The sequence below is a fragment of the Erpetoichthys calabaricus genome, chromosome 7 (genome assembly GCF_900747795.2).
Source record: "Erpetoichthys calabaricus chromosome 7, fErpCal1.3, whole genome shotgun sequence".
Taxonomy (NCBI): domain Eukaryota; kingdom Metazoa; phylum Chordata; class Cladistia; order Polypteriformes; family Polypteridae; genus Erpetoichthys; species Erpetoichthys calabaricus.
Window position 1 is genome coordinate 18,959,665 of NC_041400.2, and position 18,236 is coordinate 18,977,900.

General features: G+C 39.9%; 1 protein-coding gene across 4 annotated transcripts in view; it reads left to right on the forward strand.

The window, feature by feature from the left end:
* Positions 1–18,236, forward strand: part of tll1 (tolloid-like 1) — a 351,180-nt gene that overhangs the window by 189,629 nt on the left and 143,315 nt on the right. For all 4 annotated transcript variants that reach the window (XM_051929770.1, XM_051929768.1, XM_028804997.2 and 1 more), the window contains 3 exons: positions 3,556–3,636; positions 9,872–10,024; positions 15,200–15,317. In XM_051929770.1, coding sequence (XP_051785730.1) covers positions 3,556–3,636; positions 9,872–10,024; positions 15,200–15,317 — 352 coding nt within the window. The remainder of the gene's footprint in view (positions 1–3,555; positions 3,637–9,871; positions 10,025–15,199; positions 15,318–18,236) is intronic.

Sequence of the window (18,236 nt, forward strand, 5' to 3'; positions counted from 1 at the left end):
TAAAATAGGAAGCGAATTGCACAGGCTGTCCTCGTAACTCAAGGAAATGTTGCTATTATATGTAAATGAAATTTATTATTATTATTACTATTATTATTATTATTATTATTATTATTATTATTATTATTATTATTATTATTATTATTATTATTATGATGATGATGTTGAATGAAGTCATTAATCCAGTCTTTGCTGTCATTACATTCTGTCTACGACTGAAATCGCTGGTACTTGGAACATCATTTACCAGTAAGAGTTATAAATCACTACTGCTATTCATATATTTGTAGTCCATTTCTAGTCAAATTGTTGTGAAAATAAATATGGCAAAAGTTGTTGTTATCCATCAAGTTACAAATGGGAATTCCATTAAAGCTTTGCAATGCATCTCTGGGCTTAGAAAATGACTTCAGGTGATTGACATGGAGGATGTGTTCTTAAACTGCTAGAAATGTGAGGGATTTTGTTTGCCTGTCATTTATATTTGAATAGTTTATGGCATAAACAGATCAGATACAAGTCACAGGTACAAATATACAGTTTATTATACAAAATACTTTTTATTAAAGGCTTCTTTGTAAAAGTGGCAAACACAGCACAGTTCTTCCTCTTCTCTTTTTCTCCTTGCACTCCTCCAGGCAAGCTTTGTCCTCACCCACCCGACTCTGACTCCTCTGTACTGAAGCAGCACTGCTGCCTTTATCCAGGGCCAGGGAGTACTATTGATATCACAACACTATCCCTGAGAAGCATTTCCAGGTTCAGCAGAAGTCACATAAAGTACGGACTATTAATCCCTTCGGCAACGACCAACAACTCCCGCAGAACCCAACAGGGCTTCCCTATTGGACTATAGTTCCCAGCATGCCATGTCAGTATCTGTAGAGGTATCGAAACTCACGAATGCTGCCACTTAGTGCTTTGGGGGATTAAATAATCCGTGTACGTTGTCTTCCCTTGTCCTTCCATTGTACTAGCGTCCCTGCCCATTAAGGATACTTTATCAACTCCCTCTGGGATGCCAGCATATCCATTCCTGTCCATCTCCTGGATGCAGCAAGGACCATCTGGCCTAACTGGTAGGTCAGCCCACCCGCCCACGGTAAGGAATCTTGAACCAGCCTGTCCAGGATGCCAGCCCTTGTCTGCCATTCGTTACAATAGTTAGGCCCACAATGGAAATGTAGTTGTTCCTTTTGATTGGGTGTAGTGGGCATAAAGTGGGAAACTTCCCTGGACGTGGCATAAATCCATGACAGAACACGTTCACACAGGACTGTTTAAGTTTACTGAACCTGCACATGTTTGGGGATGCATGAGAAAAACACAGAGAGGATATGCAAATGCCACACAAAAAATGCCCAGGTGTGGGTTCCAAACCCAGGACGATGAATCCATGAGGCAGCAGTGTTAATCCACTGCACCACCCTGGTGCCTACCATAAAAAAGAAAAAATATGCTATAATTTATTTTAGACATAAGGCAAATACTAAATCAGCTTCCTTTCCAATAGCCTAAGTCAGAATGTTTCTATAAACCGTGGCTTCTAAACAAAATGAGAAACACATTCGAAAAAACAGATCAACGCCAGCATCAAAACCAGAATTCCTCAACCAAACCCAATATTTTGGTTTTGCTTCCTTTTTCATTAAGATTTCATTTAGATTTCCCAAAACACAAGTGTTTCTTTCTCTTTTCCATCTTAGAGTTGGATAAGTTGTTTTGTTTTAAACTCTTGACATTTTCTGCATTTTTAAAGAGTAAACGTATTTATTTTTCCTACTTTTTTAAGTCATAGACTTTGTCATACATTAACAGGGTCTTGCCTTGCTTTAACCGTCAAATTTCCTGGCATGGAGACCCCAAGTAATCCTACACCACCTCCGGTGTGTGACACAGTTAATTATGATGCACAATGGATACAACATAATAGGCTTTATTTTTAATTATATGAGGCTTGTGGAAATTGTTGTTGGTATCCAACGTCTGTATGTCTGTCTGTATGTCTGTCTGTGTGTTTTCATGACAGAACTACTTAATGGATTTAGATCGTTTTTTTTTGTAGAATTTGATTGAACATTCCCATTTATTTTGCGACCTCTGAGGCTAGGGATCTGCACTGGCAATTGGAAGGTTGCCGGTTCGAATCCCGTAAATTCCAAAAAGAGACTCTGCTCTGTTTGGGCCCTTGAGCAAGGCCCTTAACCTGCAATTGAGTAGTGAGAAAATATACAAACTCAAAGAATTATTATTATTATCATAGTTTGTTTGTGGTCCCAATTTATTTGTGCAAATCCGAGAGAGATGCAGCGTGCCGAGGGGTGGGTTGGTGGTGCCCTCCTCACTCACGCACTAGCCTCGGGGAGTACCTTACCTCCGCTTAGCTAGTGAATGAGAGAACTACTTAACAGATTTAGATCTGATTTTTTTCTATAACTTGCTTCAACATTCCGATTGATTTTGCGATTTCTCTCATCGCGCAAAGAATCAAAGTTCGCTTGCCGGAGTGATATATTCGCGTTAATCCGAGACAGAGGTTGGTGGCGAAGGGGTGGAGGAAGCATGCCATCAGGAGTAGGGAGCTGGGCAGGGCCCTCCTCACTGTCCTGTTTCATTACTACGCAAGTGGAGCTGTGGGGGACAGCTAGTAGAATATAAATACAGAAAACAGATAGATAGATAGAGCATGGTACAACATGTACAATGATACGGTAATAACACATGCGCAGATAGCACATTGCCGCACCCACCACACAACGAACCACCTGATTGGGACGCGAGTGCAGTGAGTGACACCTCAGCACCACACTCTGCAATTTCATTGTAGACAATACAACTCAACAATGCTATTCAAGGAGCTCGTGATTGATGGTGGGCGATGCCCTGTATGACAAAATTTGAACAAGCAAAATACATTTCTCCAAAAAACCAAAAATGTGCTGTGCTCACTTTCCCCAACTCTGCAAGCTGATCCAAGCCAGTATCCTCCCAGATCCTCGCCGACAGCCTTACACCACCATACACCGACACGGAGAAGCGCTTGTAGGTATTTGCTCTTTTACAACACCTCTCTTTCTGCGTTCTGCACCAGAACAAATGTCCTCATATTTCTTCACGCGGAGAAAAAGGCTGCAGATTACAAGAAAACACAGTATATATGCTAACGGCACAAATTTTGCTGATTACAAAACACAATTTGCTTTGTGAAGCAAAACTGTAAGTGTTCGGAGAATATTTTTGCTCATCATTAGTCAAGTTCTATATTGCTTCAGTTTGAATGAATGTCAGCGTGTCCTGCAATGGACTGTCCTCCAAGTGAAGAAATAGTCCTGCTTTACACTGGTCACTAGCGAGATCGCCTCTCACTTCCTCAACCCCAAAAGGAAAAATGCTGGCTCACAAAATGATCATACAGATGGTTCATAACAGTGCAATATTTTTTTAGATCTTCCATGCCAGCATTCTATTCTGCTTTTAAAGTTTTGTTTTACTACCATGCTTGTGTTATTTTATATATAGATTATTTTTATAACTATAAAATCTTTGTCTTTGCAGGGGGCTTAGAAGAACATGGTATTTCCAAGAAGAAAGGTTCTCTGTATCAGCTTTTAGAGAGGATAAGAAGATTTGGCTCAGGTATTTACTTCTTTCTTCAAGTTAGCAAGCTAACGAATACAAATCTCAAGTCAGTGTCTTAAACCCTGTGGGAAATGTTTGCTTTCGCCACACAGGCAGAGCAGTAGATGATTATGGAATGCTGCCAGCTTTCAGAAGTGCTGCACTATGAAGAATGGTTTAGATTTAGAACTTTAAACTCACTAATCATCACATTTAGTCAAAGACAGATGATGATAACCTGCTCTTGTTTTTTTGGTGGATAAGAACTCATACAAACTATTGCATTAATGTTCAAACTTTTCTACAAGATGTTACACTCATTATTAGGAGTGTGCTGTGATCTCACAGCTTCACAGAGGTCTGAGTCTGTATTGTACTTCTGAGGTTTTAATGATAGACTGGTCATCTAGTTCTGTGAAGAAGATTATTTGTGATCTGTTTTGTGTGACATCCATTACATGCTCATCCTATTTGGAAGGGGGTCTCTCTCTGAATCGCCTCTCCCAAGATTTCTTCCATTTTTTTCCCTGCAAGGTTTTTTTGGAAGTTTTTTCTTGTCTTCTTAGAGAGTCGAGGTTGGGGGGCTGTCAAAAACAGGGTCTGTTAATGCCCATTGAAGGCGCTCCTTGTGTGATTATGGGCTATACAATGAAATGAATTGTTGATTCTCAGCCTGCTTTCTGTATTTGTAGAGTTTGCATATTCTGCTTGTATCTAAGTTGTCTTTCCAGGTGACCCATTTTCTCCTCACTTTGTCACTGTAGCTTCACTGGTGTCTTTACATTTGCCTGATGTGAGTGTGAGTTTGTGTGCCCAGAAACAGACTGGTAGTACCTTGTCCAGGAATGCTCCCAGGATGAATTGTTGAATGGAAAGCATGACACATTCAAATGAAATTTTCTATATACAAATAAATGGCTTGGGTGCCAAGAGGAGAGGTTTGGCAAGCAAACCTGTGGTTTTAGCCATTTAATATGATATCAATTAGTTTTCTTTCTTTTAAATAAACCTAAGACATACTGTATTTCTTACTTTGCATTGCATATGTGTTTCATCCATCCATCCATCCATTAATCCATTAGGCCTTCCATCCTTTCATTTTCTAAACCTGTATTTAATTGCGTTTATAGCACTGCTGTTTCTTCCATGGCGGCACGGTGGCACAGTGGGTAGCGCTGCTGCCTCGCAGTTGGGAGACCTGGGGACCTGGGTTCACTTCCCGGGTCCTCCCTGCGTGGAGTTTGCATGTTCTCCCCGTGTCTGCGTGGGTTTCCTCCGGGCTCTCCGGTTTCCTCCCACAGTCCAAAGACATGCTGGTTAGGTGGATTGGCGATTCTAAATTGGCCCTAGTGTGTGCTTGGTGTGTGGGTGTGTTTGTGTGTGTCCTGCGGTGGGCTGGCACCCTGCCCGGGATTGGTTCCTGCCTTGTGCCCTGTGTTGGCTGGGATTGGCTCCAGCAAACCCCCGTGACCCTGTGTTCGGATTCAGCGGGTTGGAAAATGGATGGATGGCTGGATGTTTCTTCCATAAGAAATAATGCAAAATGCTGTTAAGATGGTGTGTCCTGTAGAAGGCATAACAGAGCCCCAAACCCCATACAAATTTTGAATTACTCAATTCTTTTCTTTCTGTTATCCTCCTCCAATCATCCCAGGCCAGCATTGTCCTCCTCCTCTCTTGACTCCATCTCTCCTGGGGGTTCCTTTTCAACCTGGAACTGAGAGTACTTCCACTGCAACAACATTGTCCCAGGAAGCACTTCCCATCAGGTGAAATTTCCTTTAGGCAGAGGAGCTTTCTCTTAACAGCCCCGCCTGGTAGAAACCTAGTAATCCAGCAGGGCTGCTCATTGAGACTACAGATCAGTACAAAAATGAGAGACCCACCAGTGGAAAGCTCTCACCCAGCGTACTGGGGAAACACAAGGCCCCAGAAGGTAGTTTCCCTCTGTCCTACATCTATGATAGTTTCCCAAACAGGAAAGGGAATACCACGCATCTTAGCCAGGACCCTCATTCATACTTGCATTGACGTTTACAGGCTGCACATTTTCATGGCCCGTGCAATAAACTGAATTTTAATCAGTGTACAAAAAATAACAGGTGAAATGAAATTATATCATGAGCTATGTACAGTGTCCACCTTGTCTATGTTCTGTTCACCAGTGTAAACTGACCAAGGCATGTCATCACTGTCTTCGGATTCAGCGGGTTGGAAAATGGATTAATGGATGGATGTATTTGTTGATGTGTACATTTTATATTGTGGTCAAGAGAAGTGTTGCAGGTTCACAAGTAGAAGTGTTGGGGCTCCAACTCAGTCCATCCATCCGTCTATTTTTCAACCCGCTGAATCTGAACACAGGGTCACGGGGTTCTGCTGGAGCCAATCCCAGCCAACACAGGGCACAAGGCAAGGAACCAATCCCGGGCAGGGTGCCAACCCACCGCAGGACACACACAAACACACCCACACACCAAGCACAAACTAGGGCCAATTTAGAATCGCCAATCCACCTAACCTGCATGTCTTTGGACTGTGGGAGGAAACCCACGCAGACACGGGGCGAACATGCAAACTCCACGCAGGGAGGACCCAGGAAGCGAACCCAGGTCCAACCCAGTCATCCCTGTTAAATCAAATGAAAATAGTAAACAAAACACAGTTTGATGGCATCAGAAATTAACAAAAAAGGGTTCTTCCAGATTCTGAACCTCTCTTCGCTTTGAAATGCCTGGTTTTAATCACTGAGTCAAGAGCTCCATCCTGCAGTTTATCGAGTGGCACCTCGGGATATATAGCTGGTGGACTGGACGTGGTGGAGACAAATTCTTTCACTGCGCATCTGCTCAGCACTGTGGAGGGAACATAAGAGGATAAGGTTAGCGCCAACACCCCCTCTCGACCCTGAGTAGTTCCATAAGAAAATTCTGTTTTTCAAAGGTTAGTCTGTTCCTATCGGTAACTTCATCTCTGTAGTGTATTGTTTAATGGATTTTTATTATGGTGTTTCATCATGTGAATATGTGAATATTGTACTAAAATCCTTCCCGAAGATAGAAAGTTCTACAGGTGCGCATGAGTAAACTAGAGGAAGATGAGAAGTGTTTTTCTTGTTGGATATAATAAAGAAGTAAATGTGTGTTTGACTCGTTAATACATTGCAATCTCCAGGTCATTTTACCATTTAAAATCCCTCGGGCACTCTCTCTTACAAAGATGTCCAGACAACAGTTAACAGTAGCCATAGTGACCACAAAGACTGAGGGCCTTTAAACTAGAGGCTCCTAACCTTAAGAACAATTAACCTATAAAACAAAAAATCAAACAAGGGAAAAAAGATAATGAACTAAATTAGAATAATATGCTAATTGGTTTGGTCTTCAAGGCAAAAGACAGACGTCAAACAGATATAAAGGAAAGAATTAGGCCACGTCCACACTACTCAGTTTTCATATTGAAACAAAAACAATCTCAGCCTACACTACTATATTCACATTGTTTAGGAAAGTATTGCCATCCACACTAAAATGACCTGAAATGTATAGGACATCCATCCATCCATCCATCATCCAATCCACTATATCCTAACTACAGGGTCCCGGGGGTCTGCTGGAGCCAATCCCAGCCAACACAGGGTGCAAGGCAGGAAACAAACCCCGGGCAGGGCGCCAGCCCACTGCAGGGTGCACACACACACACACCAAGCACACACTAGGGACAATTTTGGATTGCCAATGCACCTAACCTGCATGTCTTTGGACTTTGGGAGGAAACCCACGCAGACACGGGGAGAACATGCAAACTCCATGCAGGGACGACCAGGGAAGCGAACCCAAGTCACCTTACTGCAAGGCAGCAGCGCTACCCACTGTACCACCGTGCCGCCGCCCTGCATATGACATCCTATAGGTAAATTTTACTGCTCAAAGGTTGATCTTTGATGACCCATGAGTCTTAATAGAGAGTCTCATTGAAGAATCAACTTTGCCACAGATGTTTCTCCTACAATTCCTTAGGAAAAATACCTTTAGATAAAAAGGAGACATGAGATACAACTGAGGTGAAAGGAGTCAAAATTGTGAATCTGGTTTAAAAAGTGTGGTATATTTTGTGAGATCTCTGCCTAGTCTTGTTTTAACCTCTTTCAAGACTTGATATTTTTGACTTATTATTGGACTGATGCCTTCAACCAAGGTAACTAACAACATCTATGATCTGTGATTGGTTACATTGAGGTGAAGTGACTTCTTCATAGTTACATGGTGTCAGAAGTGGGATTTAAACACATAACCTTAAGGCTTGAAGTCCAATGACATATTGCCTGCCTTGTCTTCCAGAATGAGTCTGATCAAATTGGGGCACAGCAATATAAATTAGAGCAACCTATGATATCATTCCGAAGCAAGGACTAAAGTTTTGTAATTGCAGTAAAGTATTTTATTACCACAAACAATTATAAATGCATTTCATCATGTAGTACTGAGCATGCAATGCAAATTCATTCAAATTACAAAAAAAATGTCAAGACACTACTTGCATTGAGACACTTGTTCTGAGATCTCTCACTTTTGAGACTACTGTTATTTTTTAAGCAGAAAATCTGAGATAAATGAGTCTAAAGAACACGTCTTGAATTTAATTCTTTCTGATCTTATGGTTGTCCAGGAGAAACTACAAAGATATTAAGGAGATCTCTTTCTTGATTTTTCATGCCAATGGGGTAGTACATACTGTACCTCAGATGAACCCAGAGGATGATTCACTGAGACGCATGCGTGAAAATATATATCTTAATACATAATTCGCCAGTCTTCTCACTCACTCACTCACTCACTCACTCACTCACTCACTCACTCACTCACTCACTCACTCACTCACTCACTCACTCACTCACTCACTCACTCATGTCCGTCCAAAGCCGAATGCGCAGTCGCCTTCTGCGCAGCTGCCTGAAAAACCTTACGAGACCGACATCATGGCAGGCAGTGGATTTACGGCCGCGGAAATTCAAAGAGAAAGGCGACTTCGATTAAAGCTCTAGAGGCCTAAAAGGTGATTTCGACTATAGCTCGAGGCCTAATTACGCATTCATTCAATACACCTATATCAGGTTTGTGGTGCTTATACTTATTACTATTCCACTCGTGCCCGTTTCATCTTATGTTGTCGAAATGGGCTCTTTGTCTAGTAGATGCATAAAATGAACATGAATTGTGCTAGTGAGTTTTTCATTTTGTAGAGTTACATAAATTTGTGTAAACAATGAAGATAGTAATTGAAATGTAGTTTTTATATTACCTACGAAATGTCAGTTTTATGGAATTTCTGACATATTTTACATTTTAAGGCAGCTTTCCAGATGTGAGTAAGTTTAATTATCACATGTTAGCAAAGCAGAAGGGTTAATACACAGCACTGGCATATTTTTTCCAAATGGGATGTGTTCCAGACTTGAAAGGTGGCACTCCATTGGATGCGAAAGGGGGCCGTGGGGTGGGTGTTTCTACATCTTTTTTTCTTATTCTTCCTAGAACATGGATCTGTTTTCAATACGGTAGCCACCTGCAGGTTTCGTATTTGGCTGACAGTGTGTGTCTTTCTAGTATTCTTTCAGCCAGGCCCTTTCTACTGAGACATCTCCCAAGCCAAAAAGAAGTTTAAGCTGGAAACATCTGCTGCTTTTCCCACTGTAATTCTGCCATTCACGTCACTCAGCTAGCAGACTTTATTCACTCCACGGGGTCCCGTCACGTGAGCGCTTTGACACCTGGAGTACCGCAGGGTTTATTTACAGATGCACATAAGGAAATGTCTTTTTTTAAACTGCAGCTTGGAGTCGGGGTTCTTTTGCATTGCTGTTCTTTTTTTAATTCTTCCCATATTCATGAAACCTTTCCTTGTTTGCTCACATCTGTCTTTCTCCAGTGTTGTGCATGAGGCTTTGCTTATAATGAATCAATGGTGTTAACTAGCAGATAGCAAAATTGGATGCGTTTTCTTTGTCATGCGTCTATTTAAATGTTGTTCTTACTTTTGAAAACAGGCACGCCTTCACCTTAACTGAAATTGTCAAGGGTTGTTAAAGCTCCGCTAATGAAGTCAGTTTTCTGACATTTAAATGATCCATATTAGATGAAGCTCTATGTCTTAACCAAAAGTACAGCACATATATTCTACTTTTTCCTTAAAAATGTCAGCATTTATTACAGAACGTATATCTTGAGTAATAGCTGTTTAATTGATTTTGCAGACAGCATTCATAAAAACAGGACAAAAGACGCACTGAATGCAAAACCCTCAGGAAAGAATGAGAAGAGCCGAGTTCCCAGAGCTGCAACTTCACGGGCGGAGAGAATATGGCCTGGAGGAGTCATTCCATATGTTATTGGAGGCAATTTCACTGGTGAGATAGTTGGCATTACAGGAAAAAATAGTGTTTCTCCTGGTGGTGGTACACAATAGATGTGTCCGACTCTGGGGAGCAATAGAAACCCTTAGTGATTCACTGCCTCGTCATGGTAGGAATTACTTGATGGATTTCTCTGTTTGCATGTGAAATCTTTTTCAGTGTCATTTTCCTAATTTTATTCATGTTTCATCCAGAAGATACTTAAATGGTCACTGCTGTTTTTTAAATATATCAACAAAATGAAAGTTCATTCATGCATTTCCTAAACTCTCATTTCCTAAGTGCCAAATTGTGGATATTTTTAACAAAATGTTTGTTTTATTTTTTTTTTTCCATGGATTTTTCTTAAAGTATTACATTATGAGTATATAACTGTATGATTTGAGATGTCTATTATAGGACATAAATCACATGAGATTTTTTTCATGGACATTTTACATTGTTTGCTATTGCTCAATTTTGATAACTTTGTTATCTCAGTTATTCATGAAAACTTGAGATTACACATTTTTCTTGGCCTTCATTACAAACTTCTTGGCGTAAGTAATACGTACGAAATATCATTTTTGTGTGGAATATTCCCTTAAGTGTGGCATCCATAAGTACAATTCACTCATTTAATCCTAACATTCCCAAACCCACTGAATCCAATGCAGGGTCTTAAATTTCAGCTTCAAGGAAGTGATGTTCCCATGTACTGGTCTGTGAACAAAGATGTCCTCTACAGCAGGGGTCACCAACTCCAGTCCTGGAGGACCACCGAGGCTCCAGGTTTTCATTCTAACTCTTTTGTTAATGAGTGCCCTGTTTGTGCTGTTAATTAACTTCTTGTGGATTCATTTTAATTGAATTGCTTCTTTAAAATGTGTTGCCCTGAATTTCTTCATCGTTCCTCTGAATTGCTTCATTTCTTTCCTTAAATGGCACCCAAACAGAAATGAAATGTGAAGTGAGTGAGCCAACATAAGACCAGCTAAGTCAGGACCTCAAACTCCAACCAATTTCACTCCAATCAGCTGCTTAATGAGATGCCAATTCCTGTCATTAATTAAAACTGTTTGTTAATGCCGTGGCTTGTTGCTGCTCTCATGGTGCATTAGCAGACATTTCCAAAATTGTTGATTTTCTCTTTCTAAAAGCTCTGTTAAAATGTTTTTTGGACTTGAGAAGATCAACATTCCCGAGACCCTCAACTTTCCTTATTTTCAGATATTGTACTTTGGACACCAGTTTTTTTGTCTCATTTTGTATCTCATTATTGTTTGGCTGCTAATTAAGGAAAAAGAAACAATTTAGGGGTCTGAGTCTTCAAGAACAAGTCAATTGAAATGAATTCAAAAGAAGTTAATTAGCAGCAAAAACAGATCACTCATTAAGAAAAGGGTTAGAATGAAAACCTGCAGCCATGGTGGTCCTCCAGGACCGGAGTGTGACCCATGCTCTACAGGATGGGTCGGAGCAGGCTGTTTCTCCTCAGAAGACTCAGATCTTGTAGTGAAATGCTGTCTGTGTTCTATCAGACAGTCGTTGCCAGTGTCCTCTTTTTTGCTGCTGTGTGGTGGGGAGGCAGTGTGACAGATAAGAACATGAAGAGGCTGGACAAACTGCTGATGATGGCTGACTCAGTAGAACTGTGGACTCACTGGGAATGGTGGTGGAAAGGTGTATGGGGAGGAAGGTACAGGCCATCATTGACAATAGCAGCCCCCCTCTCCACAACATTTAGGTGGTTCACAGATGTAAATGCAGTTGTTGTCTTCTCTCACTGAGCTGCAGAACAGAACACTTCAGAAGATCATCTGTTCCTACTGCCATGAGATTTTATAATGCTGTTGTCAGTAGAAGTGACTCATGACCTTCTCACCACTTTACACTCCAACACTGTAACAATTGACCCATTTGTACTTTTTACTATTTATTTATGTTTTTTACCTTCTTGTATACAAAGCATAAGGAAAGTATTGTACAGTAATCATCGAAAAATTCGACCTTGAGATTTTCATGAATCTCTGCATTTTAGACCTCCCTGAGTCCAATTTACTTTCTCGTAGGGAAAGTATTGTAATTATCCAAAAAGTCGATTTAAAAATTTTGATGAATCTCAATGTTTTAGAGTCCGAAAATGCCTTTTTTGGAATTATGTCTTTGTGTCTGTCTCTGTGCGTGTGTATGTAAATACAATAACTTGAATATGCATTCAGTTAGGTCAACCAAATTTTGTATGCAAGTATTAGTATTATCTATCAACTTTTGAGCTATTTCCGCTAAACAGAAATGTTACTTTTTTATTCAAACAGCTGCAAAGTCTTTACTTTACTTTTATAATGATTGTTCAATATGTTATTAATTTGACTTGATTTGCTGTTGATGGTTCTTTAGATAGATAGATAGATAGATAGATAGATAGATAGATAGATAGATAGATAGATAGATAGATAGATAGATAGATAGATAGATAGATAGATAGATAGATAGATAGATAGATAGATAGATAGATACTTTATTAATCCCAATGGGAAATTCACATTCTTCAGCAGCAGCATACTGATACAATAAATAATATTAAATTAAAGAATGATAATAATACAGGTGAAAAAAACAGACAATAACTATGTATAATGTTAAATATTAACGTTTACCCCCCTGGTGGAATTAAAGAGTCGCATAGTTTGGGGGAGGAACGATCTCCTCAATCTGTCTGTGGAGCAGGACAGTGACAGCAGTCTGTCGCTGAAGCTGCTCTTCTGTCTGGAGATGACATTATTTAGTGGATGCAGTGGATTCTCCATAATTGATAGGAGCCTGCTGAGCGCCCTTCGCTCTGCCACAGATGTTAAACTGTCCAGCTCCATGCCAACAATAGAGCCTGCCTTCCTCACCAGTTTGTCCAGGCGTGAGGCGTCTTTCCTCTTAATGCTGCCTCCCCAGCACACCACTGCGTAGAAGAGGGCGCTCGCCACAACTAATAATGTAATAATATAATAATATAATATAATATAATGTACATAATTTACAAATATAATCATTGTCTTGCGGTTTACTCCTCAAATATCCATCCCCATATCTGAGTATATGAGAATGTCTAGGGGAGACCACTCCCAATTTTTTTCCTTGCTTTAATAATAATTTTAACAATTTTTACTGATGTGTTTAAGCTACTGGATGCCTGAATTTCCCTGAGAGATTGAATAAAGTATCCATCTATCTATCTAATACCACAGATAATCCTAAAAATGTATTGTATGTAAACTTAACTTCTGTTTAGTCAATAATATCAGCCCATGAAATAAATCTATCTATCTATCTATCTATCTATCTATCTATCTATCTATCTATCTATCTATCTATCTATCTATCTATCTATCTATCTATCTATCTATCTATCTATCTATCTATCTATCTATCTATCTATCTATCTAATTTTATAATGCCTTTCCTATCATCTATCTATCTATCTATCTATCTATCTATCTATCTATCTATCTATCTATCTATCTATCTATCTATCTATCTATCTATCTATCTATCTATCTATCTATCTATCTATAAGGAATGCTTTATCATCAATATGTTCAATTAATTTAATAAGAAATTTGCAGTATTACAGGGCAGATCGATCTATTTTATAACAAAAATGGACAAAGAAACAGTTTAAAATCTGAAAGCAAGGAGTATAATATATTCTGTTTCAGTTGCTATAGACAATCTGAGAGATCTGTGGCTGTCTTGACCCCCTCATTGCTGAGGCAGAGTGAGGTAAAGGTGTCTGATGATCCACTATGAGGTTGCTGCAGGACCAATGATTGGGTTTAGGGACAAGTGAGGCTAATAAGAGTTTTTAGTATTAGTGTTTTGTCCTAATTTCAAACTGTTCAATAAAATTTAAGGAGGCACTCACCTCCCTTCAGGTAGTTTTATTGTATACCTTTTTAAACTGTCAATGGCATCATTGTGGGTGTTGTTTCAATTTGTGGTGTTATTTAATAACGTTTGTGTTATGCTTTTATAACTCCAAACTTAGCTAGAAAGTTTGACAGGGTGCTGTTCAGTTTAAGAAAGCATTAACGTGCAGTGTAAAACCAAGGGGTTCAAAGGCGTGGCAGTCTGTGATTAACAAAAAAACATACTTTAAAGAATATTTCTCTAGCAAAAATGTATTCTTCGCAAGAAAAGATTCATTCCCACTGAACTTATGACGATTCTAATATATCAGGGTCTTTATTGGCTCTCAGTTGACTTCATGATCTTGTACTTCTTGTCAATCGTGATCTAATATCATCTGTTTAGACTTCCTTTGCTATCATAAAAGGGAAATGAACAACCTTAGTGCAAGATTACAGCAGCACCCACACAAATAGCTTGTGCTAGTAAGGTAATTGGGACTGAAGTATTATGGTTTATCTCTAGATGACTTGATCATAACTGTAAAAAGAAAGAAAGAAAGAAAGAAAGAAAGAAAGAAAGAAAGAAAGAAAGAAAGAAAGAAAGAAAGAAAGAAAGAAAGAAAGAAAGAAAGAAAGAATATGACCTGCATCTTGTTAAGCTTAGAATCCTCTTTTATCATTTCTGACCTTTGTGAAATTCTATATCATCCTCCTCCAAGTCCTTGAGCAGGAGGGCTCACGCCAAATGACTTTGTATTCCATCATGCTCGTGTGCGGTTTTCCACTCCTGCTGAGGTGCACTAGGACAGTTGGCACAACAGGAGAGTCACGCAGTCCCTGCTGGTTCACCCCTGCTGTCTCGGTGAGGGTTCCTAGCCAATTCAGTGTTGCTGTAAAGCCTACTAGCTTGACCATCTGGATACCACCAGAATGATTTAAATAGCAAAAAAGTATTTTTCAGAACAGAGATGCCATTCTGCAAATTAATAAAATGATATTCCAAAGCACTTTATTTTAAAAAAAAAACAAAACTTAATTTTCCAATTTTTCACTCACACAAATTACTTTTTCACAGTGAATGCTGACTTCTCTTTTATGCCAAATAAGAATTATCCAAGAATGTGACATTAGGAACAGTCTGTTCCACCCAGTCAAAAAACCCGTAAAGCTTTTTTAATTGTAATTTTGTATACTGTACTCAGATTTTTTATGATTTGACATTAATGATGATGTATTAGAAATGTCTCTTTGAAAATGTCTTAATTGAGTGTTTTAATTTCTTCAGGCAGTCAGAGAGCCATGTTCAAACAAGCTATGCGCCACTGGGAAAAGCACACATGTGTGACTTTTATTGAGAGGACAGATGAAGAAAGCTACATTGTATTCACGTATAGACCGTGCGGGTAAGTACACTGCATTTTCCCCATTATGAACAATAAGGTTGGTAGTTTTCAGTTGGTTTTGATGGTTTCGACAGGACCACTGTGTAGCTGGAGCGTAGTGAGTTTCGCCTCTGTCATACTTTTTAACAATAACTTTGAAAGATTTGTCATAAATGTAGACTTGGTCTTTCCTGCAGTCCAAGGCTAGAGGTTCAAATGTGTTATTTAACTGACTCATTTTTAGCTGTATGTACTTGAATATTAATGTTTAGCTTCATCAAATTAATTTTGCCTTAGTGTGTGTTTAAAATATCCCAAGAACAGGTCTTTATAGTAATAGTAGTACTAGGGGGGCAAGCCCCCCTGGCGCCTTTGGCATCCAAGCCCCAGTTTCAGCCAATCTGCCACTCACGTTGTGAAGAGGGGGGCTGAACGCACCCCAAGGAGACGCAGTCGCTCTTCCGAAACCCCCTATTACACAGTGATACAATGGGAAACAAATAGTTTTTTTTTAACCTCCTCTTTGCTCAATCAGCTGCTGGATTGCTGCTGCCATGCCGCATGATCTGCATCTCGCACAGCGCTTCGAATATTTGAAAACCTGTACAGCAGCTTTCCTACACTTTGTCTTTTATTTCCGGCCTCGGCCGTGGTTAAATCTCTTGGCACAAAGTCTCATCTCACGGGACGCGAGTTCTTGATATTTTTTAGTTTATAATTTAAAAACGGAATACAAATCTGAAAATCTAACAACATCACATTAAAGTTCGATAAATTCTGAAAAGAATGATACCAAACAGTGCGGCACGGTGGCGCAGTGGGTAGCGCTGCTGCCTCGCAGTTGGGAGATCTGGGGACCTGGGTTCGCTTCCCGGGCCCTCCCTGCGTGGAGTTTGCATGTTCTCCCCGTGTCTGCGTGGGTTTCCTCCGGGCGCTCCGGTTTCCTCCCACAGTTCAAAGACATGCAGGTTAGGTGGATTGGCGATTCTAAATTGGCCCTAGTGTGTGTTTGGTGTGTGGGTGTGTTTGTGCGTGTCCTGCGGTGGGTTGGCACCCTGCCCGGGATTGGTTCCTGCCTTGTGCCCTGTGTTGGCTGGGATTGGCTCCTGCAGACCCCCGTGACCCTGTGTTCGGATTCAGCGGGTTGGAAAATGGATGGATGGATGGATGGATGATACCAAACATATATATGTAGGTTTTAAAATAAGCCGATTTAAAGCGTGACATAAAAAGTCACATAAAATCGTTGTACAAAATCATTGCACTTTTAGGCTTAGGATTTTATACATAGAGAGTAGATTGGTTATAGTATTGTCATGAGTACAAAGTACAGTGAAATTCTTCTTCCAATTAACATACATAACGTTCCCACTCTCAGAAGTCAATATTCTTTAATAGAAAACAGAAATCAGCTTACCTGATGTAATGCAGTAATAGTTATAATTAGGCAAAGCACATATAGAACTTGTTTTGTCACAGAATCACACCATGATCTATCCCAATGTGGGCATTTTTACTGCTGGTGGCCAGCTGAACACCCACGATTTTGCCTCAGAAGCAGCTCCTTTATAGGGTGAACTAATAGGAGAACTCATTAGCTTATTCACACAATGACTGCCTCTAAGCACTCTACACATAGTGCTTCCTAGTGATGTCTGTTTTGCCATGGAATCACACCAGTGACTTATCCCAGTTAGAAGATTTGTACTGTGGCAGCTGCTCTTGGCTATTCACAAACCCCTCACCAAAACTCTCTTTCACACAGCACCGCCACTACACTCCACGCATTGATAGTGCAAATCCTACTGACTACACCAAGTGTTTCCAAGGTCTATTAACACACAGGTCATCTTTGAATGGTCTTCAGTATAGAAATGATTCAAACTAAGTTTGTACACATCCTTTGTCTGCTACTCCACTTGGAGAACAAGCCTATTGACAGTAGTGCTGTAACACTTGTTGCGTTATTATAGCCCTTCCATTACAGCAAGTTTATAATTTTGTCCATATATCTATATAGATAGATATCTATATATCTATATATCTCTCTATTATTAAAAAAAAAATCTTTGGGAGGGAGACTAGGGAGACGAGACGTGATCTTCTCGGAAGACAATTTGAAGTCCCGCGAGAGACACTTTAATTTGCTCCCAGCACTTAAAACAATGACAAGCACAAGCAAAACACGCAGCTCGCCAGCAGCAGAAACCCAGCAGATGATCCGACCGCTTCTCCTCAGCGTGCGTTCAGCTGCACACCCTTCACAAGGCGAGCAGCGTTATATGATGTAACTATGCCTGGGGCTGGGAATAAAGGACAAGTATTGTTTTACGAAAGTTTTAAAGTAAAAGTGAAACTAATGCATATGTAACAATTCCCAAGAAAACTAACAATCTCTGTAAATTGTATATCCGGTAAACCAAACCCAGGGGTGGGCGAGCGACGCGAGCAGGGGGCAGAGCCCCCTAGTCTATTATATTTGTATCTATAATTCAACTAATCCATAATCAATAAAATTGCAAAAATAAAAGTTGGAGGTTTGGCCAAAAGTGGTGGTATGTTTTGAAAAGTGGAAGCACACAAAAAAAACAAAACAAGAAGAAGCAGAAGCCAGGGCTAAATGCCAACTTTTTGGGTAATTATTGGCTTTGTAAATCTATCTTAAATTTAGAACTCAGCCACCCCCCACACCTTAGTTTATCTCTACATGACATTGTGCCAGATCAACAGCTGGTTAAAGCATTTTGAAGTTTTGATGAGAACCAAGAAATGCACAACTTTGAAGCAGCACTGATTCTGCTTCAACAGTAAGCTTTCATTTTATGCAGTGATACTTGATCTTATTTAGTGCCCTTCATTTTTTTATAACAATGAAAAATTACTTGCTTAATCAAAGTCTATTCAGCCTTTTATGTGATCAGTTTTCATAATATACGTAAC